This window comes from Thermobia domestica, chromosome 11 (genome assembly GCF_964235325.1).
Source record: "Thermobia domestica chromosome 11, izTheDome1.hap1.1, whole genome shotgun sequence".
NCBI lineage: Eukaryota > Metazoa > Arthropoda > Insecta > Zygentoma > Lepismatidae > Thermobia > Thermobia domestica.
The window spans coordinates 70,453,319-70,478,344 of NC_137464.1; the positions used below are offsets into that span (position 1 = coordinate 70,453,319).

The 25,026-nt window shown below is 35.1% G+C and overlaps 1 protein-coding gene across 1 annotated transcript in view; it reads left to right on the plus strand.

Moving 5' to 3' along the window:
* The window catches only part of LOC145664165 (uncharacterized), a 49,355-nt gene extending 25,651 nt beyond the window's left edge, over positions 1-23,704 (plus strand). Inside the window, exons 2-3 of the mRNA XM_081730572.1 lie at positions 21,419-21,797; positions 23,449-23,704. Of these exons, the coding sequence (XP_081586698.1) occupies positions 21,419-21,797; positions 23,449-23,543 (474 nt within the window). The 3' untranslated portion in view covers positions 23,544-23,704. The remainder of the gene's footprint in view (positions 1-21,418; positions 21,798-23,448) is intronic.
* The last annotated feature ends 1,322 nt before the right edge of the window (positions 23,705-25,026 follow it).

Sequence of the window (25,026 nt, forward strand, 5' to 3'; positions counted from 1 at the left end):
GTTCATTTTACTACTCATGTAATAAGTAATTCAATAACAATTTCTGTCAGAAAATAAAAATCAGTTGTTATTGGAAATAAACGACACAATTTCTAGAGTCGTAAATCCTCTTTTCGTTTACCTTGAAAACTACGAATGAGAACTTATCTTTGACATGTGATTTTATTTAGGTCGATATAGTCTATTGATTCATATATTTTATATGAAATGCACAATATTACAAAGAAATATATGTTAAAGTTCATGTTAATAATAATTTTGGGATATAAATCTCATTAATCATACTATATACTGTCATCTTGCTAAGGTCGTAATGAAGAGTTTAATAAATGTATATTTCAGTATCACATTCATCTCAATAAGTATCATGTTTCTCCTATATCAATTTTTAAGTTTACAAACTTTCTTTTACAAAAAAAAAAAAAAAAAAAAAAATAGATATGAGCTTTTTACTTCAGGCATACTATTTTGCCCAGTTCCATTAGATTTTTCGATTGATACTTTACCTTTGGAAACTTTTTTTTTTTTTTAAAAAAAAGGGGGTATTAATATTTTAAAATTTTGAAGAAAGACACTATTTTGTGCTTCCGTAACAGAGGCGAGCACTAAAAACGGGAGCCAGTGCATCCGAATCCCCATCCGAAACTTCAGAATTATACACATACAGATGGTGATCAGAAAAATGGAAACACCTGAACGAAATTGCAACTTACCAGATTAATATGGTGTCGGGCCACCTTTCGCCTTCAGAACAGCCTTGATGCGACGTGGAATGGAGGCATAGAGGTCGTGAATGGTAGCAAATCGAATTTTACACCATTCCTCGTGCAGGGCATCGGCCAGTTCTGTGAGAGAGGATGGAGGTGGAAATCGTCGCCGGCGTCGTGTTTCCAAGACGGACCACAGATGTTCAATTATGTTGAGATCTGGAGATTGGGCGGGCCAGGGGAGGTGTTGAACTTCATCCTGATGTTCCTCAAACCACGCTGCTACAACGCCAGCTGTGTGAATGGGTGCATTATCATCCTGGAAGATAGCGTCATTGTCCGGGAACAACATCCGGATCATAGGTTGCAAGTGGTCTCCTAAAATTGCGACATAACCGTTGGCAGTGATTCGTCCGCTAAGTGTGACCATAGGACCCAATGAAAACCATGATATGGCGGCCCACAGCATCACCGAGCCGCCGCCATGTTTCACAGTTGGGCGGAGACACTGCAGATCATAAGTAGTGATGAGCAAATGCAAGACCAAGACCAAGACCGGGGTGGTCTTGGTCTTGGTCTTGTTCTTGCACATCCAGTCTTGGTCTTGGTCTTGCACTGGAACCCTTCGTCTTGGTCTTGGTCTTGTTCTTGCACACCCAGTCTTGGTCTTGGTCTTGGTCTTGCATGCAAAAGTCTTGCAAGTCTTGCATTTAAGAAATCGCAAGCTTTTCCTAGGTAAATTTTACTATGGATATAAGGGATAATAAACTCTACAATGCGCCAATAGTGACGGAAATATAATACGTGTTTCTAAATGTAATATAATTTAACTTTGTGTAAGTATCATGATAGTGTACAACATAGGTGATTACCTTCCCACGCTTCACTACTTGTAAGATATGCCTAAATCACAACGTTTCGTAATCTGTTTATATTTTTAACAGATCCAACACTCCATTGGTTCCCAAACTAGGGATGCTATCCCTGAGACGCATGAAAGAAAATCAAGACGGCGCAGTTTATTGATATACCATGTATTGCAAAATTATTTTTACACTCTAAAGGCGTCAGATTTTTCTTTTCAACCACGATTAGCTAATCTTTGTATTAATCAAACTTCCAATGAAATATTGAGGTTTTGTTTTACAGATTCCAATATGTACTCTATGGGCAGAAACTTGACATTACGAAAAAGTGATGAAAAAATTGCAGGCTTTCGATACATGGGCATGGAGAAAAAAAGGAGAGAATTAGCTGTGTTGAACGGACAACGAATGAGAAGGTGTTAAAAAGAAATTACCAGTAGGGAAAAAAAGAATATTATATATTGTTAAGAGAAGGAAAAGGAAACGGTTAGAATGTTGGCTGAGGAAGAACTGTATTATGAGGGACGAGCTGGAGGGTATTGCGGAAAGAAAGAGAGGGAGGGAACGAAGGAGACTAGTTGAAGGAAGGTATAAAAACAGAAAATTGCTACGTCAAGACGAAGAGACTAGCTGAGGACCAACGAAAGTCGAAGCTTCTTAGTTGCAGCAAGTAACCTGCCAATAAGGCAGAATAGCTATTATGAAGATGATATATTTAGCAATATTGACAAAAAGAGAAAGAGAAAATTAAAATAATAATTATTATTATCTCTTAATATTTTAGAATAATTTGAGTAAAAACTGAAAACGATTCAACTGTCTGTCTTTTGTGTAAATTCAATCTATATAAATATTTTGACCTGTATTGGAAATACAAAGTAACGGCATCAAACTCCAAGTTATTTGAAGTCCCACTTGTGAATATGGATTACTAGCATCAATTACGCACTTCGTTGGATTAAACTTTAAAAAAATAATAATATATTTCGTTAGTCAGTCACTTTTTACTATTAGTAAAGCGCTCTGTGATATCGGTCATTTTCGATTATTTTTATATTTCCCTCCTCCTCCCCAAGTTACGAGGCTGAATTTGGTCGTAAGCTGTTTCGAAAGTGTCAGTATTCAACTCAGCGAACTGGAAAACTATGGCTTCGACAATAATATTTGTCATTTTCGATCGTTTTTATATATCTTCTCTTCCTTCCGCCAAGCTACTGGGCTGAACTTGGATTTAAATAGCATCGGAAGTGTCACTGTTTATCTCAGTGACCCCTAAAACTACAGACTCCATTTTAAAATCGGTCATTTTCGATTATTTTTAAATATCTTTCATTCCCCTCCCCTAAACTGCACCGTCAAAGTGATATGACAGAAACCACCTCAGGCCCGATCCTCATCTATGTTGAAAATGAGACCGAGTTCGGTCAGGTGGTTCAAGGGTTATTAAATTATTTTTGTATATTTTCCATCCCCACCTTTTACCCTAAGTTTTACCGTCAAAGTGATTTGATAAAAAAAAAAATGTCAGAACCTCATCTATGTTGAATATTTGATTGAGATCGATTGGCTGGTTCAAAAGTGATGAAATCACAAAGACAGCACTTATATTTTTATTTTTACATATTATATGTATATATATATATATATATATATATATATATATATATATATATATATATATATATATATATATATATATATATATATATATATATATATATATATATATATATATATATCCCTCCTCCACCTCCCCTACGTTGCATCATCAAAAGGAAACTGATAAAAATCGCTCCAGCCCTGAACTTCATCTATATTGAAAATTTGATCAAGATCGGTTGGGTGTTTCAAAAGTTATTAAGTTTTATTTATTTTATTTATATATTCCTCCCTTCCTCCTCCCCTAGGTTCTACCATCAAAGTGAAGCAAATTCTAAAAAAAAAAAAAAAAACTTTCCAGGATCGAACCTCATACATGTTAAAAGTTTGATTGAGATCGGTTTAAAAGTTATTAAGTCACAAACTTAGTCATTGTTATTTTTATTTATATTGACTTTTGTACATCTCTCCCTCCTCCTCCTCCCCTACATTGCTCCGTCGAAGTGAACTGACAGATAACATTCCAGGCTTGAACATCACCTATGTTGAAAATTTGATCGAGATTGGTCGTTTGGTTCAAGAGTTATTAGGTTTTATTCATTATTTTAAAACTCTCCCTTCCCCTCCCCTAAGTTTTACTGTCAAAGTGAAATAACGAAAACACTCCCAGGCCCAAACCTCATCTATGTTGAAAATTTGATCGAGATCGGTCGGTTGGTTCAAGAGATTAGGACTCACAAAAATAGTCACTTTCAATTTTATAATATAAATTTATTGTTGTAGTATAATGTTATATCGTTTAATCCCCGATGTGCCGTATACCTAAGGAGGCTAAAAGTTATATTAATAAACAATTATTCAATGTATAAGCATCCGCCCATGAAATCAAACTTGCGGTCACATGCACTAAGTCTTTGTCAATGTCATGAAAATGTTATTTCGATATTAGTTTTAAGAGCACGCATTGAAAATTTCCAACGGATGCTTGAGTGTTGGAGCCAAGGCCAAACTCATGTAGTCGAGACCTATGGTGTACGAAATTACCTATGTTCAATAATACATATCTCTTTAGTTTTGGAAAAAGAACACCACTAATATGCTTTGAAATGAAATGAAGTATCTAGTTTAACGTCCCACGATTGTGCACCAAGGCGTTAAACACAGACGTTAAACAAAGGAGACAGTGATGATGAGAAATGACTGAAATGGTGGAACGAAGAAAATAGGGGGAAACGAAAAAATACCTAGAAAATCCACGCACACGGTGTTTGTTCACAAAAAAGCTCACATGGGGCGAGATGACACCGTTATGGCTTGAAAACGAGTAATATCTACAGAAAACGCGAACAACCGATTCAGAAAACGACATACTGATCGACTCACACGGATTGCATAAACTACTGGGAACACATTCACTCCAGCAGCATTTTTACTGAAGCCAAAACATCCATCTCCTTCTCTTTTACATTATATAAAAAAAATTCAAGTAGTGGCGGTACTTGTGCAAGACTCTTGCGCAAGAGTCTTGGTCTAGGTCTTGGTCTTGCAGGTATGGTCTTGGTCTTGGTCTTGGTCTTGCACCCCTTGGTCTTGGTCTTGGTCTTGCATCGGGATACCTGGTCTTGGTCTTGGTCTTGGTCTTGGTCTTGCATGCAAGACTCTTGCAAAAACTGCAAGACCAAGACTCTTGCGCTCATCACTAATCATAAGCTTCTTTGGGCGTTATCCACACATAAACACGGCCCGTGGTTGGGAATAGAGTGAGGATGACTCATCTGACCATATCACACGTTTCCAGTCTTCAACTGTCCAAGTTGCATGGTCGTGGCACCATTTGCGGCGTGCGAAAGCGTTATGGTCCCTGATGAGCGGTTTGGCCCGTGCAACATTATCCCGTAAGTTCATGTCATGTAATTCGCGGCGGACTGTGATTGTCGAAACAGGGTGGGGGAGGTGCTGATTGAGTTCCTCCGTCACTTGCTCCGCAGTGGCACGACGGTTCTGCGTGACAATGCGCTTTAATACCCGGCGTGACCTGTCACTCATAATTTTCTTTCGCCCACTGTTCCGCTTCCTCGATGTGGTTTTCCTGTGTGTTGTGTAGGCCGTCATCACCTTCGACACTGTCCCACGCGACACACCTAACACAGTAGCCACTGCCGTCACACTCACTCCACATAACCGCGCATCAACAACTTGCCCTCTTTGAAAATCTGAGAGGTCTCCCATTTTACACTATCTCCGTCTGCTGCAGCCACTGAACACTGCTGTTCCACTGCGCCTGACGTAGTATGGAGACTGACCTAACACACCACCACCAGCGGTCCGGCGCTGCGGGCGCCACGACACCACTGCCAATCCATACATCTGACGTGTTGCCAACTAGAGGTGTTTCCATTTTTCTGATCACCATCTGTATTTGCGAGACTGTTGAATACTATGCTCAATAAACGTACGAAAGGAGAAATAAATTTATCAGAGAAATCTAACAAACGGTTTTCTCATAGTTTCCATTTTTCAGATTGTGTAAAATCACAATTGTCAAATTCAATTATTCAGATTAAAACAGTATTTACACAACACAGCGCTATAATATAAACTTTTGGTATCCATCTTGCTATCAATCGTTATGCAATGGGAAGTTGCATCCAGGGTCTAGCCTAACATCCCGTAGGAAACTATATAATACGGAGTTCTACATATTGACGTGAAATATGAATCTTATGAGTTATCACAGAAGACAAGATTTCTTCTTAGTTAACCACAATAAAATTCTAATTAGTGTGTTATTTAGGTGCGTGAACTTGCCCCCCTCCCCCCCACTTGACGCACTAACGATAAAATTAATGTCAATCGTTAGTGCATCGTTAGTGCTTCTTAGTGCACCAATCCCTAATGTTAGTGCTTCATTAGTCTAGGAGCTATAAATAAAAACTTTTGGGAGGCCAAGTTCACGATGCCCCCCACTTCAAGCACTAACGAAATACCTAGTGCCATTCATTAGTGCATCGTTAGTGCTTCCTAGTGCACTAACCCCTGACGTTAGTGCTTCATTAGTGTAGGCTCTAGAGCCAAAACAATGGTACACGCTGCCTCTCCCACTTCAAGCAATAAGGAAAGAAATAGTGTCGTTCGTTAGTGTATCGTTAGTGCTTCTAGAAAATACTAATAGTTTCGTTAGTGCTTCACTATTAGAGTAGATATAGCCAATTGTAAGTAACGAAACTTCCATAAGAAATGCATGGGGAATTTTTCACTCCGTCAAATTACCGCCAAATTCAAAAGCACTAATGATTTCTATTAGTGCAATCGTTAATGCATTGCTAGTGCTTCTTAGTGCACCAACACTAACGTTAGTGCTTCATTAGTGTACGAACTACAAGTAAAAAAAAACCCTTTGGGCCTAGCGTGAATTTGACCCCCACTTTGAGCACTAACGAAAAGATTAGTGCCATTCGTTAGCTCATCGTTAGTGCTTCTAGAAAATACTAATAGTTCGTTAGTGTTTCACTATTAATGTAGATATAGCCAATTATAAGTTACGAAACTCCCATAAGAAATGCATGGGGAATTTTTCATTGCGTTAAATTACCATGTAGCCACGAGGGAGCTCATATATGAGAATGTGATCAGACTATGGTTCTTCTTATACTCAGGTAAATCCCCAACAGAAATGGTTTTCAGGACCCTGGTGGTTCACTGGTAGAGCGATCTCTGCTTTGATCCGAGCTCACACTCAGCTAAGTGGGCCTTGTAGTGAACAAATACCATGCGAGTGGGTTTTCTCGAGGTATCCTGTTTCCTCCTATTTCCATCATTATTGATTTTATGATCACCGTCTCCTTTGCCTTCGGCGCATAAACGTGGTACGTTAAACTAAAAAGAAAAAGATAGTGATTCTTCTTAACTCCATTCTCATCCGAAACACATAATATATAGCTAGCATCCTATGTTAAATTATGCTTTCGTGTTGCATACAGCTTCAGAATTAAGGGGGATGTTAAACTGGATTAGTTAACTCAGCTTTGCACTTTCATCTAGCTTCTAGCAATATTTTGAGTTAAACTCTATCTTTATTCACATAATAAAATAGTATAAAGTTTTTTTTTCTTTCTTTCAAAGTTGAAGTGTCAATTATTATATGAAAATGACAAAAAAGAAACAAAGGATATGAAATAACATTGCATAGTTTAATATTAAGTGTATAACATATAGTATGGAGAAGTATATACGTATTTATTTATTTTTTATTTATTTTTATACGATAAAGCCTATTTTTATTTAAATAATTGGGTTTGTTGCAATGTTCAAAAGTTTGTTGTAGTCATAGTTACGAGTTACCATCGAGGCAGAAACCTAGAATTCAGTCCCAATAGCTATCGCCTAAATTATTTAATTGTAAATTGCATCCTTCTATTAGCTGGTAATTCATAGATGTAGATTTATATGAATCATTTATGCACATAGTATAAATCAATTTTCTTTTTTTTAAAAAAAAAAATACTTATCAAAGCGTATCGTGATAAGCACACAACACAATGCATGTAGACTTATAAGCTCACAGTAAATCAAATATAGCCCCAGAAAACTATTTACAATTTAATTATAAATACGTGCACTGTGACGCGTGACCATGGTTAAAAATGAATTTAATAGCCTGCGACGGATAGTGGTAAGATAATGCATGAAATACTCTAGGTGTTCAAACAGATTCAGGGGATGAAATGAAACTATCTTCTGCCAGGTTACGAAATGAGAGCGCAACTTTACTGCCTAAAGTCTTAGTAAAGACTAAGAGAAAGTTTAGTTTAGTATTGAAAAAAGAAGCGTCCCTCTTCAGTGCAGATACCGTATGATGTGAACCTAAAGTTTAATGTGGCTCTACCGTCAAATTCAAATCACCGTAATGCTTTCAACGTTCAGGCACAGGAAATCGAACCCACAACCAAGCTCATCAAAGTCGAGTGCGATAACCACTAGGCAAGCGAGGAGGTAATATTGATATTTTTGTATATTATTGTTCATCCTTCTTTATTGAAACAATTGTGGAGTGCCTAAGTAGGGACTTGTATTTACAGTACATTATATATGGAACAGTAGTGTAGTAATGACTGATATGTCATGCTAGATAGTATATCTATTTTCATTCACTCATAGTTGATTTTGTATCAATGAGAAAAACCTTTTCTCTTCGGGCGAATGCCAGGACGACAACCTTCTTAAAAAAAAATCACAAAGAGGGAATAAGCACGTAGCCAAAGGGTTAGATTAAGAAAAGCGATACCACGTATGCTGTTAATCAGTACCTAAGGCTTCGTTGTGCAGGTATTCTGCTATACACCCAATTAATATTTTTAGTATACGCAACAAGTTCTGAAGAAAGACTGTAAATAATAAGTAAAACAAGAAAAATTGAACAAAAATGAAATGTGAATAATAATGTATTTTTGAATGACAATATTGGAGCAATTAATGCATTGAAATTTCGCGACCTATGATTTACTAAAGCAATGAACAGTTGAAAATGAAATATGCATCCATATTGGCATAGATATGTGGAAGCAATATACAGGGTGTTTCAAAACAACACCAACAACGTTTGGGAGATAGGGATGCGCACGAGACAAGATTTGAGGTTGTCTCGTCTCGAAAATGTGCTGTAAAAGTAGTGTCTCGACTCGAAAAACGTATTCTTCTCTATTGGAAGAGCTGTGTCTCGACTCGAATTTTGTCAGGAAATTTCTGTCTCGACTCGTCTCGTGCGCATCCCCAGAGATGACTCCTGACACCAAGATAAGACATAAAGTGTAGACAAAACTGGGTGCACAAATGCTTCTTGTCGGAGTTATAAGCTGCCGAAAACATGAAAAATTGAACTTTAAAGGTTCATAGCTCCAAAACTATTTGACCTACCGTAGTCGGGTCCAGACTTCACTTAGGAACTAATATGTACACTAACCAAAAATACGTGTTTCAGAATCATAGGTACTCACGTAGCAATTTTTGCAGAGGGAGTTTAGTTACGGGCGTATGAGTTGAAGTACTCACCAACTACATCTATAAAACTTGTTGCGGAACTTCCGCAGGATTCTGAAGTATGGATATTTGGATAGGGTACATATTAGTTCCTAAGTGAAGTCTTTACTAGACTACGGTAGGTCCCATAGTATTGGAGCTTTGAACCTTTAAAGTTCAATTTTTCATGTTTTCGACTGCCTATAACTCCGAAAGGAAGCATTTGTGCACCCAGGTTGGTCTATTTTTTTGGCTTATCTTGGGGTCAGAAATCATCTCCCAAACGTTGTTAGTGTTGTTTTGAAACACCCTGTATAGACATATCCAATTGTTTCACGATGCTAGGGTTGAACCGAAAAATCTGAGGATATAATCAAGAATCGAATCCAGAACCATGCGCACGCACGCTAACCACTTGGCTAGAGGGCATTATATAAGCCACTTCGTTGCGAATGTTACTATTCCTTTTTAATTATCCGTAAATCTATTATGGTTAAAAATTACGAATCTTTTCTTATAGTTGACTGTAAGAACGTTTCCTACATTCCTTAATTTAAACATTTTTCCTTTTTTGATAATTTATTTTCATGTTGTCAGCCATTATAAGCAGTGTATGAGGTAATAATTCTCTCCAGAAAGGAAACCTAGCCATCACACACACAAACAATAGCTATAGGGTCTACATATTATTATTATTATTTTGCATATTTAAACAATTGCTCAATGTGGTGGCTCAGTGATAGAGCGTTCACCTGTGGTGCAAGCGGTCCTTGGTTCGATTCCAGCTAGCGTCAAGTGAGTTTTGTGGTATTCCACCATTTCATTCGTTACTCATCATAATCGTGGGACGTAAAACTTAAATATTCCAATTTATTTTTTTTTTCTTTCCACCTTCTTCGAGGCATTCTAGCTTGCTCATGGTAAAAATAATGCATTTTCTTCATAAGGAGATAAATATTTCAAGAAATAAAAATGCATGATTCTAATGATTACAAGAATGTTGAGAAGTGAGATGTTTCACAAACTGCTAAAATAAAAGTGTTTTTTTTTTTTTAGTTTGGCTAGACAAAATAAAAGTTGTTCCCTGTTTCTATATTTATGATCATTCAAAAAAAAATCTAGAAAAGGGAGAGGTTATTCCTGTCAAGGATTAAAATTTAATTCTCCAGGGGGATGGAATTTTTTGTGAAGGGGGAAGTCCCTAAGATCCCTCCGTCAGTTCACAAACAGATTATAAGTGAATAATAATAATAATAATAATAATAATAATAATAATAATAATAATAATAATAGATAATCTTTCGCTTACTTCGTTAGAGTTTTGCACTTGTAATGTGATATAATCCTTGGTTAATCCTACTGCCCGGTTGATAATACGGTCACATCTCTTGGTTTGAGATTGCTCATAGTTGCCGAACTTTTCAATACTCAGGTCTAACGTCTGTTTTCGCTACTGAAGCCACATAAGACGTTGACATAACGCAGTTTATACTAGAATCCAACCTCAGGCTACCAAATGTCCCGATTTTGTCGTGACAGTCTTCTATTTTTATCCTACTTCTGCCTTTTTAATCTGAAACCGGGACGAGTATATGCATATTAATTCCAACAGTTATACCTTAATACGATGGCTACTCTGTGCTGCTGGTAATGAAAATTAAAGGAAATTAAAAGGAAACCATAGTTTATTATATTGTATCCAAAGAATACCTACCACAACAATAGGTTACTTTTGAGAGTTGAGTATGCGAGTTTGGCATAGGAGACCCAGTTTCGATTCCCGGTGCGAACTTATGCTTTCCGAAAATTAGTGTAAGTACCAACCGAATTTTCGAACTTCAGATGGCACTTCAAGATAACTCTCTCTCTTCTCAAACGTGTCAGTTCGAAGTCCGATTTCGGACCGAAACAAGCTACTATGAATAATTTATGTAACAGGGGCATTTTTCCTTAGATATAGTATTTTCGGTCTAACCAACTCAGAAGTAGTTGATGTAATGAATTAATATATGTGAGAGTTTTCTTTTTTCCTTGAAAATTTCTTTCGTAAGTTTCTCTTTTCTTTTTGTCTTCTTTGTTTAATCTCTTTTTCTAATCCTTCTTGCATTTATATTATAGGAAATTTTTCATTAGGTATTACTTTTTTTTGGGACAGAACAGACTTAATTTTTTAATACATAAAGATAAATAACTGTTTTCTGCTGTTAAGTGCTTTATTATTATTATTATTATTATTATTATTATTATTATCTCTTTTAGTGCTTTGTTGAAGTTGGTTAATATTGTTTTTTTAAAGTTTGTATCAATGATTTTTCTCCTCCTCCCTCTAGCATAAAATTCCAATGACTCACAGGGGGGGGGGGCACGGTGGCTCAGTGGTAGAACGCTTACATCTCGTGAGCGAGATTCACTGGGGACAATATCGTGTCCGTAGTATTTCTGCAGGTACTCCCGTTTCCTTACACAATTTCATTCTACCAGTTCTTTCATCGTCATTCGCTTGCCTTAATCGTAGTCTCCCTTAGCCTAAAGGACATAATTGTGTTACGTTAAACGGAAAGATTTCACTTCATTTCTGACTCAATTGCGTCATAACCCTCTTTTAGGTATGTATCTCTGGTTTGGAGGATCTGTGTGCATAGATCTGAAGTCACTTAGTTGTCTTTTATAATATTGTTATAAATTTTAATTTACTTATTTTTAAAAACTAATTTATGTAGAATTCAGCCTGCACTAAGTAAGTTGCTTCTTTATGTCAATATTCAGAAGTAGTCAAGAGAAATATAAATTAACAAATACCTTTTCTTTTTAAGGAGAAATAAGATCGGAAAGAACCCATACTAATTTTAGGTCAATTATGGTAAACATAGTTAACATTCAGCTCGATCTCCTAAAGGAGTTTCAAATGCCATTCCAGAACAATTTAAATTAAATTTTCTGAAATGGGAATATACATACTGTAATTCATTACGAAAAAACAAGTGATGGAGTCATGTTCAGAAACTTTACTTCCCATAAGCTCTATCTTTAACATAAACCTCCCGTGGAAGAACACCCTCAATACTGTTTATTGAACATAAATTTTGCAGTAAAAACAATCTTAATGAGTCGTATAGTATGGTGCAGTACCTATAGTGTGCTATGAGTGTAAGATAATAAATCTAGACTTTGCTTTATTTCAAATTCTACTGTATTGTCGTATACCAACTCATATTCAGTAAGATTTTTCTCATGGCTTATGTCTCTCATTTTATTCATTTTATGACCCTTAAGTAGAAAACTATAGCATAACAAACCTTTTTCTTATATATGACTATCAACAAAAAGGCAAATTCTATTTGCTATGCAACTAAATTTGCATGTACTTTATTATGGAAAGCCATTTAAAAAGTAATGGCCTATTATTTATAAAATAGCTCCGATTAAATCATATAATATAAATAATTCAATTTTTGTAGCGTTTGGCAGCTAGTACAACTGAAACTAAGGCCTACAATGCCTCTTATTTCAAATAAACAATGTAGGTTTCAATATGGAAAAATGATTGGCCAATTACTTTCAAGGATGAGTTGATATCTAGTTTCGGCCAATCAGAAACAAGTATTTGTTGCTGTTTAGAGCTACTCCGGCGAGTAAACTGAATGTCAACGAATTCTTGCATGTAATAGGCCAGATATTCCTCCACATTTTATATTAGAACTGATCAATAAATTACGTAGAACTCTAATGGCTTTCCACTATGATATGTACACCATTTACTCTGAATTTCAAACATAATTTACTGTCCTTGGTGTTAGTAACGTAAGGGAAATATGTATAGTCCATTATAAGTATTGCATCATAGTGTACGACTCCTTAGGATTGCTTTTACTTGGAAGCTAATGTTACAACTAATAGTTTAGCGAGTGATTTTCTTCGAAACAAACGCATTTCTTCAAGTTCGATATTTTAATACTCCTTCAAAAATAACCTTCCACAAAAATACCATCCTTATTACAATAAAGTACATTCAACTTGTGTAACTCAGGATTAATCGAATGGAATCGAATCGAGCCTAACAGTTCCACACGGCCGCAAATAACGTGTCTATCTAAAGAACTTTTGGACGCAACTATCAATAGCCGCATCTGAAGCCCTTGAACAGTTTTTTTTTTCCATGGGCGCAAATCACACTCAACCATACACTAAGGCTGATTATCAAGATAAACATTGAATAGATTTCTAATACTGGAATATACTCTGAAGAAAGTATGTCATCCATCACGTAATCATGTCAATCATACTCAATAATATGGAGTGGGACACGGCTGTTTCAGTGTAGGGCGTTTCGATGTAACACATTTCGATCCTCGCAACCAGAAGGATAAGATCTCCTAGCGGACAAAAGATATCACGTAGATATATTCGTAGTAAAATAATGGTAGCCTATGATTGCTAATTTACTTTCAGAGAAGCTGAAATGATATAAGAAAATCAAGAGGTCCTGAAAGCAACTGGAATTGTAGGGAAAATAATTAGTATTAAATTTCCCGTAAACCTAAATATCCCTTATTGCGTTAGTTAAGCAGAACAGAAACTCCTGTTATACCTAAAGATTAGATCAAAAATGCCTTACAAAGTGCTGGAGGGTCATAGGCAGAACAGGATTTAGGCATAACAAGAAGACACCGATAAGTTCATCTCTTTTTCACTGATTTAGAGGTCAATCAAAAAATAAGTACATAAATACTGTATTGTGTAAAAATCAAATATTATTTACGGAAGCTTTCTCGGGAGTTCTTTCTAAACAATAGACCCTAACGGAAGGGGGATTAATTCAATCCCTTATTCTTGATTGACTTTAAGGTGGTGATTATGAAGTTATTGCAGCGAATTTTCAACATGTTTACATATTTTTTAGCTTCTTTTTTTTAAATAACTGCATATGAATTTCGAACAACACTTATGTGCATATTTATCTCCCCAACTTACTATTCAGTTTTGCAGTGACATTCAAATTATGTGGTTTTACCTTTAAAATAGTATTTTCCTTTTAAAATGTACCACCAAACCAAATATTGCTTTTTTTCTTTTGTTAAAAGTTGAGTACTAAGCTAAAATTCACAAAAACGTCGAAGTTGTATACTAATAACCCAATATGGGATGCAAAATGAACTAACATCCTATGTGTTTGTATGTTTCTTTCGTTGTTAAAGAGTGTAGTGTTAAAGAGTGAGGCATGTAAATTTTTCATAGTATATTGTTCGGTTGGAAATTGTACTTCGAGCTGGCAGGTTTGAAAAGAGAGATAAGTTATGTTGATGTGCCATTTGAGTGTAAAGAAATTCGATCGAAGAAAGGACTGATAAGACAGTCGGTCGGAGATAGGAAGTTGAAGACACCCTTTTGGGATCCCACGTTGTATATCCACGTCCCACATATCCTCGGTGCTGGACGGGACGCTAAACTGCAAATGAACCAACCTACTCAGAGTTGAATGAAAAGTGTAAACAAGCTCTTCCCAGTAGATTAAGCGGTATGTTTTCTGAGTAAATGTCGAAGATTAATAGCGGTATGAAATATAAACATATAATAATAATAATAATAATAATAATAATAATAATAATAATAATAATAATAATAATAATAATAATAATAATAATAATAATAAACTAAAGAAGCGTCCAGATGTTCCTAAGAGATAGGTGTTGCATAGGGCCGAAGATCCGACAAGACACTAATTTGCTTGAACGACGTACCGGTGCGTCCAGCCTACTGTATTTTAAGTCTTGTTATTGTGACTGAAGTTTCATGTTGAATTAAATTGCCAATAATTGACATGCTTTCTTTATTTCCTATCATGCAGTTGGTAAGTTTAAGTTTCAGAAACATGAAACGATTTCGCGCTTTGAACACATGGTAGACTTATCTTACAGAGAAAATCGAATGTGCTAAAAAGAATTAAGGAAATTGTAGAGTGGAAATATGAATATCAAAGTTAAGCGAAGATTTCGTGCTGATATTCTTGCCTGATCCGTATATTTCAACAGCAACTAAGAATAGGATAGAAAAGAAGGTGAAGAGACATTTTTTTACTGGAATCAACTCAATTAAATAAGTAAATAAATAAATAAGTTTAAACTAAACAAAAGTTCTGCTATATACGCCTTGATGCAGAAGGTATATTTTAACGACTAAGATTAAACAGAAGGTGTATAGCGTATACCGCCTACAGCCCTATATGTAAGTACGTGGAAAAGTCAATATTATTATTATTATTATTATTATTATTATTATTATTATTATTATTATTATTATTATTATTATTATTATTATTATTATTATTACAGCTATATACATTTGGAAAAGATTCCTTTAAGCTCTGAAAGGAGCTTCAAGTAGATATCTCATATACGAAGTATGTCCAAAATGACTAGAAATAGACTTGATTTCCTCGTGCACTGAACGCATTATATTGAAGAATTACTGTTCAACATAAGTTGCTTCTAAACAAAAGCTTTACTTCGACCTTATTATACACAAGTTGAATGAGATATATCATATACTGCAAGGCATAAAATGTATTGTTACGTGTGCTTCATCGTATTTAAGGACTGGAAACCAGTCGAACAATATCTTGGCATACTAGCAATAAAATAAGATATAAATTTATGGTATTGATTGAAACAAATTCCGCATATATTAAACAGCATCCTCCTTGTCCTCGTGCAAAAAACTCGAATACTATTGTATACACCACCATCATGCTCATACTTGTGTATTTTTGTAAAACGTTTCTGTCAGCTTGTAACTCTCTCCTTTCTTCTCACTCTTCCGTCACTCGCCGGAGATAAAAATATTTGAGTCAAACACTTTTAAATGGATATATTCGTAAGCATTAACAACACCAAAGGGTTTAAGAAGAGCGAGTGCACCACGCCCCTCGTTGTTACACCTGTCCCACGGCTCATTTCCCAGATATGTATTGTAATGTAGGTCTAGAAGTATACAATATCCTTTTTTGTATTTAGACAAGTAACTAATACCCCAAACTTCTTTGTTTTACTGACCCCTCCCCCCTAGAAAAAATAGAAATATGTAAATAAAGAGCAAGCATGCGCCTCACTGTTTGTAACTACAGTATTATGGAAGTATACTGCTTGGGATTGTGAAGTGGACTGCAACAACTTGAAAACAATGTGAGAAGGTAGAAGAGCCACAAAAATAAATGGGCTTATCCATGTTAAGAAATTGAAACTCTCTGCCGTATACTCAATATTACAGCATGCAATTGCTGCACTCATCTTCCAAAAACGTAAACTGTACTTTCTTGTTCAGTTTTATCTATATTAATATTTGAAACAAATTTGCGCTCGAGAGCATATATTTATCATTTACACAAACACGTTAAAAGCATGTTTATGGTTAAAAATAAGTGGTTGCACAATCATTTAACATATAGGAGTAGTGTTGTCCATGAGACGAGAGATACACGATGTTCTTGATGACATATTAGGCGAGAAAAAGGTCTTCCAATAGACAAAGGTATATTTTTCGAGACGAAAAACATTTTAAGGACACCACTTCGACTCAAGACTCTCCCAAATCGCTTCTCGTGGTCAGTACAATGTAGCAACAGCCACGCCTGGATTGATCTAGGATAAAAAATGTAGAAGGCTCAAGTGTTAATCTCTATATCGTTCTATACTTTCTCTAGTTCAAATATAACATTCTGTTAATAATAATAATAATAATAATAATAATAATAATAATAATAATAATAATAATAATAATAATAATAATAATAATAATAATAATAATAATACACTACTTCCACATGAGCTCTTCCTTTTTAGCCATATGTGTAGCGTACACGCTTTTGGCACGGAACGTTCTGGTTCGATTTATGGTGAGAGCTCATGTGGTATGGATACCACAATAAGCTATGGATCCACGTTTGTTGCTAAAATGAGACGCTAAACTTTAATCCAACCTCGGAAGTTAAAAGTGCTTCTAATTTCAAAATTCATTTCCACACATTTCGAGATACTGACACTTTTTTATTTAACGTGAAGATTTTCATCATCACATTTGTTTCTTGAGTATAAGCGTCGACTTATAGAACGACTTTCTCCGTCTGACCCTCTGTCAACAGGAATCAGGTCAAGAACAGTAAGAAATATCGAGATGCGCTTTCTCGAAATCGAATCAGTGTCTCAAGAATAGCTACTATCTCCTCCATTAACTATCTATTCAACTGGTTCAAATTAATCATTCCATGTTTCAACGTTTATTTAGAACGAAAACGGGCAACATACAATAACTATCCCAAACCAGAAGTTGTTCCAAGTTACTATTGCTTCGATTTCAATACTGATTTCCATAGAGAAAAAAATGTTAGAAGATATCGAGATGTGGTTTTCTGAATCGATTTATTGTACAAAGAATAGGTCTCACCTTCTTCATTAAAACTCTACTCAAATCGGAAGTGGTTCAAATCATCATTTCCGGTTTTAAAATTTAGTCATACAACAAAAGTGGTAATAGATAACGGTATATGGTGCTCTGCAATAGATTCAGTGTCTCACTAAAGCATATATTCGCAACCCGCAACACTACAAAAACCGGAAGTGGTTCAAATTTACTATTATTTCTGGTTTGAGTACAGATTTTCATAGGACAAAAACTGTAAGAGATATGAAGATGCTCTTTGTTGCAATTGATTCATCATCCCAAGAATAGGTCCTATCTCCATCATTAACCATGTATTCAAACCGGAAGTGATTCAAATTAACCACTTCTAGTTTCAACATTGATCGCCATAGAATAAAAGTGGTACTAGGTCTATGTAGCGGCAAACTGTTTTCTGCAAACGATTCAGGGCGTCAAGAGAGCATATCTTCATAGCCCACAACACTCTACCAAAGCCGGAATTTACTACTACTTCCCGTTCCAATACTGATTTCCGTAGAGGAAAAACGATAAGAGATATATATCTAGATGCAGAGTTCTGCAACAGATTCAGCTCCCTAAGAGTATGTTCTATCTTCTCCAATAACCGGCTGCTCAATCCGAAAGTGGTTCAAATTAACGATTTCCAGTTTCAACTATTCCCCAAGTACAACGAGTAATGACTTTTTGATATGGATTCAGTGTCCAAGGAATATATTCTATCTGTGATTGTATTAATTAATCTATTAGGACCGGTAGTTAGAGATGTACTACTTCAAGTTTGAGTACTGAATTCCTAGAGTTTGGAAGTCTACCGTACTTTCGCATTATGAAACGAAACTCACTCAATATTGTTTTCAGTGGGTGCTCATCTGCGGTTTTTGAAGAAAAGTTACAACGTTTTTCATTCTAATTTTTTCAACAGATTCAATAGATTAGTGGTTATCAATCTAAGGTTCCCCTTTGAGATGCATGAAAGACTATCAACGGAGGGACACTGGCCTCTGAAATCAAATGAACTGTGAAATTAGTTTCAAACTGCAAAGTCGTCAATTTTTTTTCATACCACCATTGCCTATTTTTTTTTTTATTGAATTTGGACTGAACATTAAAATTTTATTTTCCCATATTAAATGTGTAAGCAGCATTGGTCATTGTCTTAACTTTTAAAATTGTAACGTGTAATTAGATGAATTATACTCACTGCTGAAGCTCATTTTATATTACCTAATTATTTTATTGGTATAAAAAAAACATTCGATGTTAATTTCAACGCAGAAATCCAATTTGTGCTAAGTACCCATTAAGAATCTCAAATGGGCGGTGAGTCCTGGAACATCCACGTATTGACGCCTATGGTCCCGAGTGGAGCATTTCGTGTCAATGCAAATATAAATTAAGAATTTTTTATACAGACAGTTTCGGATTGTGATAGAATTTATCCTTCTATAGCAATCACTTTCAACTGGATGCTCTGCGACGTCATAGTTTGTTGCTCGTGTTCCCAGCAAATCACACGTAGAAAGCAAGAAAGCAGCAAACATACTGTTGATAAAATACAGTCAAACAAGACGAAGTCGATAGTTTTGCAGATGCACTGTTCGTGTATTGGTGATTAATCGAATACTGCCAGTTTTTTTTCTATTCAATTTCATTCACATCATTCCCTCCGTTTCTCTTCTCAACCTATTCTAAGTGGGACATGGTGGCCCAGTAATAGAGCGCTTCCTTCTGGTGCGAGGGGCCCTTGGTTCGATCCCCGGCCAAGTAAGATTTTGATGAACAACATCATGTCTGTGGGTTTTCTCGGGATACCCCCGTTTCCTTCGAAATCTCATTTCACCAATTCTTCCATCATCATTCACTTGCCTTAGTCATTGTCTACCTTAGCCTAAAGGGCATAATCGTGGGACATTAAACTGAAAGATTTCATTTCACTTTTTTAAAAAAACTTGCTCTCATTCTCTCTCTCCTGGCTCTGATCGTAAAAGCTTGTTCCTATTGTATATAGACAAGTAGGAAATCATTACTCTGTAGGTATAACAGCAATATGATTTTCACGAGATTATTAAATATCTTAAAAGGATTTTGCTCAATATATTTATATAATTTGAGTGTCATGGATATACAAACGCTAATATAGACCTAACTGCTGTAACGACTCCTAAAATTCTTACCAGATACACTTTCCCCGAGAGATTTCTTTCTACCTTTCTTTTTTATTTTAATTGCTCGAAGTGCCAAAAGTGAAATTATATTTTCGGTTAAAAAATAATGTTAATGTATGTTCCTGACTTTACTTGTACTAACAAATAAAAAGAAAAAAAGTGTAAGCTTTCTTTGGTGAAAATTTGAAGAAATTCGGTTGGGTACTAAGGAAGTTACGACAAAAAGAATGTAGCAGAAAATATACGTTTATAAGGTTAACTCCTCGTTGTACCGCCCACGAGGTGATGTTTTAAATTCTAGTCTCAGTTCTTTTGTTTACTAATACACGCACATCATCACAGCACTAAACCACTTTCTCTGTCATTGTGTATTGAACTGTCAATCAACCATTCAACCGAGATATGAATGGTACGCGGCAGTTTGGCCAGTTCGTAAAGAAACTAATACTCCCCCTCTTCTCCGTACGGCAACAAATACTCCTCTCTCCTCTGCTCATCCGACGAAAAGATTACAACAAGAAGCGTGTGGTTTGTCTATTGTCTCTTTATGTCAAAATGTTATCCATAATGTTGGTAGCCATGACAAACTTCAATGTTCCAACTACAATATTTAAGAAATGTTTAAGCGGAGACAACCTTCATATGGTAGTGGTACGATTTGCTTTGGTTAAGTTCTTAAGTATGAAATTTAATGAGTTGTAATACTATGAAATAACTAGAAAAAGTTCACACTAGACCTCATGACCAAAAAAATTAATTGCGTATTAATTCTTTATTTTTCGTTTATTTACTATGTTACTTTGTAATAACATTTCTATGAACGGTTAGCGTAAATTGATAAAATTTTACTTAAATTCGATCAAAAATCTATCAATTATTAAATATTTTTCGAAAATTATCTGGAAATGAGGACCGTAATAAACCTTCCAAAACGATAGATATGGTATACAAGTAGATATAACATTTTTAAATAATAAATTAACGAAATTCTCTATGATAATACATCTTGTAATATATTATTATTCTGAACCGGAATTGACCCAAAACAAAAACTTTTTTTGTTCTTCGATTTTTTGACTTCACAGAAAGAAGCTTTGGTGGGTTTTACTGAATCAAAGAGACTTTATTGCTCAAAAAACGCAAAATTCTTTATTTGTGAATCGATAATATAGTAGATAAACCTTTTTATAACTATTTTAATGTAAAATGGTGGAATCAAATCTCACTCCCTTTGAAATAAGAGCCATTTTACAGAAAATACGTAAACTCTGTAAATATTTCATGAAGCAAAATGTTTTAACAAAGAGCGTATATGAAAAGTATTATATTGTTTTATTAATTTTTACTTTTAATCATAAATATAATCTTATGATAGACTCAAAATTACAGCTAAATGTCGAATATCTGAAAAGAAAAGCAATATCTATTATTGGGACCGAAATAGACCTCGAGCAGCTATAGATAGATAGATAGATAGATAGATAGATATAGAGATAGGTATAGATATAGATATAGATATAGATATAGATATAGATATAGATATAGATATAGATATATAGATATATAGATATATTTGGTAGTCAGGGAGATAATTTGCTAACACTAACAACTCGTATCCCTCTATTATTTAAAGGTACAATGGGACCAGAACAATGGCTTGTGTGGAGAATGTGGAGATAACTATGCCTTGCCCCGTCCTCGTCCAAATGAAGCTGGAGGCAAATACGGCAACGGAATCATTGTCCGTAACTACAAAGCTGGAGAAGTGATCCAAGTGCAACTGAATTTCTCTACCAACCACGGAGGCTTCAGTGAATTCCGCCTTTGCCCCGTTAACGATCCAAAGAAGCTGTCCACTCAGGAATGTTTCGACCAACATCTCTTAGAATTGGCTGATGGATCCGGAACTCGCTACAACCACGACGAGCACCAATATCCTTACGTGTTCGGAGTCAAGTTGCCTGATGGACTGACATGCACACAATGTGTATTCCAGTGGTACTGGAAAGCAGGTAATGACAAATAATTAACAATCTTGCAGTGAGAAACACATTTTAAGTTGAGATTATGTATCGCTTCTCTAACTAGAAAGTGACACACAAGGCATCAACTTCTCAGGAGAACAATTTAAATGTTAACGCTGCTGGAGTTAACAGGAATGGGCAGATGCAATAGCTGCCTGGGAAGCAGGAGAACAGATACCTTGACTAACAATATTTTTACACAAAACTATCCTAGACTTTAGGTCCATTTTCATCATCATTTCTCAATTAGATTCCTTTTTGAATTGTGTCACTTTGTATTATTATTAAGGAACGATATATACTTTAGGATACATTAGGATTAGATTAAAGAACAAGGATCTTCCCAAGCAATTATATAAATATATCTCAAAAACAGGTGCTTATGTGGCAGAAATTTAACAGAATATATCCTAAGAGACTCCAAATACAAGCGAAATTAAAAGACAGTTGAAATAAAACATTTACTTCAAAGTATATCACAAAAAGTACGTGACCACTTGCATAGATAAATATTCCGTTCACTTTTTTCATAGACGTTTATTTTAATAATGGCTTGATTTTACAATAGGAAATATTCAATAGCTAGTTCTAGTTCCGCATTACTAGTAACTGGACCTGGATAACATGTTAAGAAGAATGAAACTTGTTTCTTTCGCCTAGGACTATATTTATTAGAACCTAATACGGTATAATGGAATCTAATACATACAGTATCTAATACATACTTAGATTTTCAGCACCCTAAATCAAGAGAAGGTTGTAGGTGAAGTACATGGATCATTTATTTTATACAACTAGTTTATACAAGAGGTGAATTTGGCTTAAGTTACACGGGGAGGGCACTTTGTTATTAAAAGCAATGAATAATGCATTACACTTTAGCAAACCTACTGTTGTTGGATCAAAACATTTAATATATTTCAATCGAAATTTTTCTTGTAGGTCTTATATTTGGACAACTACATAATTATAGTGTAGGAGTATGATGTACTTATTGCGTATAAAATATGGAAACTCAACTTAGGGCCGTTCAAAAATTTTGTGGCTCCTGATCCAAAAACTAGTTATTGGCCAAGATCGCAATCTTTTTATTGCTTTTTTTTTATCAATCCTAAAATTCTTGGCCAAGATTCTAATATTTGAGTCATTTTTGGATTTTTTTTTATTTTTTTATTTTTTTTTTTTTTACAAGTGGATAATTATTGCTAAGCAATACCGACGTTTTAGCACAATCACCATCGACTCTAACCCCGGAAATAGAATTTAACCAAAAGTATGTGCACTGCACTTGAGTTAATAATATTTGGGCACTGAATATAACTGTTTTCGATATTCAACATTTGCTTGGAAAATGTGAAATTTCAACTTACATGACCCACTTTCTTCTCTTCCCAGTTATATGATTGTCAGTCGCTGCCATTTCTTTCTGTACGTTTCCAATATAGAACTGACAGTAATATGTACGACCAATATGCTGTATATTTAATCAAGAGAAATTATAAACTAAGTGAATTTAGATTATGAAATTAAGTCTCCAAGTAACACTGAATATTTAGATAATTTACTACTTGGAAACTGTTACGTATTGTTTGCAATAACTTAAGAGGAAATTTCCACCTTTTTATTTTATCTTTATTAGGTAATCGTTGGGGAAATTGTGACGATGGCACTCAAGGAATGGGATGTGGCCAACAAGAAACTTACAGAAACTGCGCTGATGTTTCCATTGCATAAGAATTTGACGTCCAAACCATACCAAGACATTTTTTCCACATGAATAAAAAAAAAGTCGATAATGGTATGAAACCAAAATAAAATCTAAACTAACGTGTCTCAAAACACAATAAAATTCTTGTAATAAATCAAAACACGCAATAAAATTTATTTTAAAGCAATATATTTAAATGTTTAACCCGAAACCAAAAACATATATCTCTACAAAACAGGTAAAGTTTCCCTGAAGTGTTCTATATAATTTTGTAACGTATTTACCCCTTACCTTCAGCCAATCTTAACGGTGAACAATGCATCCCACTGGAAAGTCTGGGGACACCAGATATGTTTAACTCTAATAATGATTAGGATATTTACTGGTAAATGTCTTTCTTTCATTTAAAAGAAAAGAAAATTGACTTCGCAAGAATTTTCTCAACCAGCTCTGTAGCATTCCAGCTAAATGGAAATAGAGATTTGTATTGACTGGATTTTTTTTTAAAAAATGTAAACCTTGATTGAATGCAAAATTTGTATTAATAATATCTAGTCAAATATTATTGATATTTAAGGTAATTATATTCAATTATGAAGTATCTGCGTTATATATGGGCCTTCAGTAACGTTTATTTAACGTTTATGTGGTATCAGATGTTTTGAAAGAAAATGTTTCTTTTTTAAAAAAATGAGAGAGAGAAAAAAGATGTAACGAGCGATAATAACGTGAGAGAGAATTTCCAATCCTGTATGGCAAGTCTTGCTTTCGAAGCAGCTGCCTCCTGAGGCTGATTTGCTGTTTTGCCTCCGCTGGTGGAGTTGGGCTTGCGTGTGCTTGTTCACCGTGTGTTGTCTCATAGCTTGCATGGCGCGTGTCATAGTTGAATGCAGAGTTAAAAGTGGAGAAAAAAGTGGCCAAAGGTGAAGTGAGTGTATTGAAAATGCTTTCAGTGAACATAATTGAGTGTTTTGTTAGCAATTGTGATCTCAGAGAATTTTGTTCCTTTGTGGAAAGTATTTTTCTTGAAATTTAATGGAGTTAGACCGGCATCGAGGAGACGGTGCTTGAGTGAGCCTTGGTGGTCAGACAAAAGTGCCCATTAAAGTGACTCCAATCTGCTCCATTTTGTTATTATATTGTTTGGATTTCAATGTTTTGTAATTTTTAAAGTTATCTTTTCCGCCTTTTTCCTCAAAATAAAAAAAATTCAATTATACTCACTTCGTCTCGGGCCCAATTTGGCAGAAAGTCAGTACTAGACCATAGGACATAAGCTGTTCCAAGCAGAGGGAAGTAATATTATCTGCAAAGGTAAAATATTACTGGAGCTAAATTGCGTTTCGCTTAATCCTGGTAAGTTCGCAGTTAATTAGTGGTTTGTACATATGGGTTTAGTTGGTTACGTAGTGTCATTAATGAGCTGGAAATGGGTTAATATAACTTGCATTCAATCGCTGACATGTATTCGGGTAATTTCCAGAGTATAAGCGTATTAATTTTAGAGTT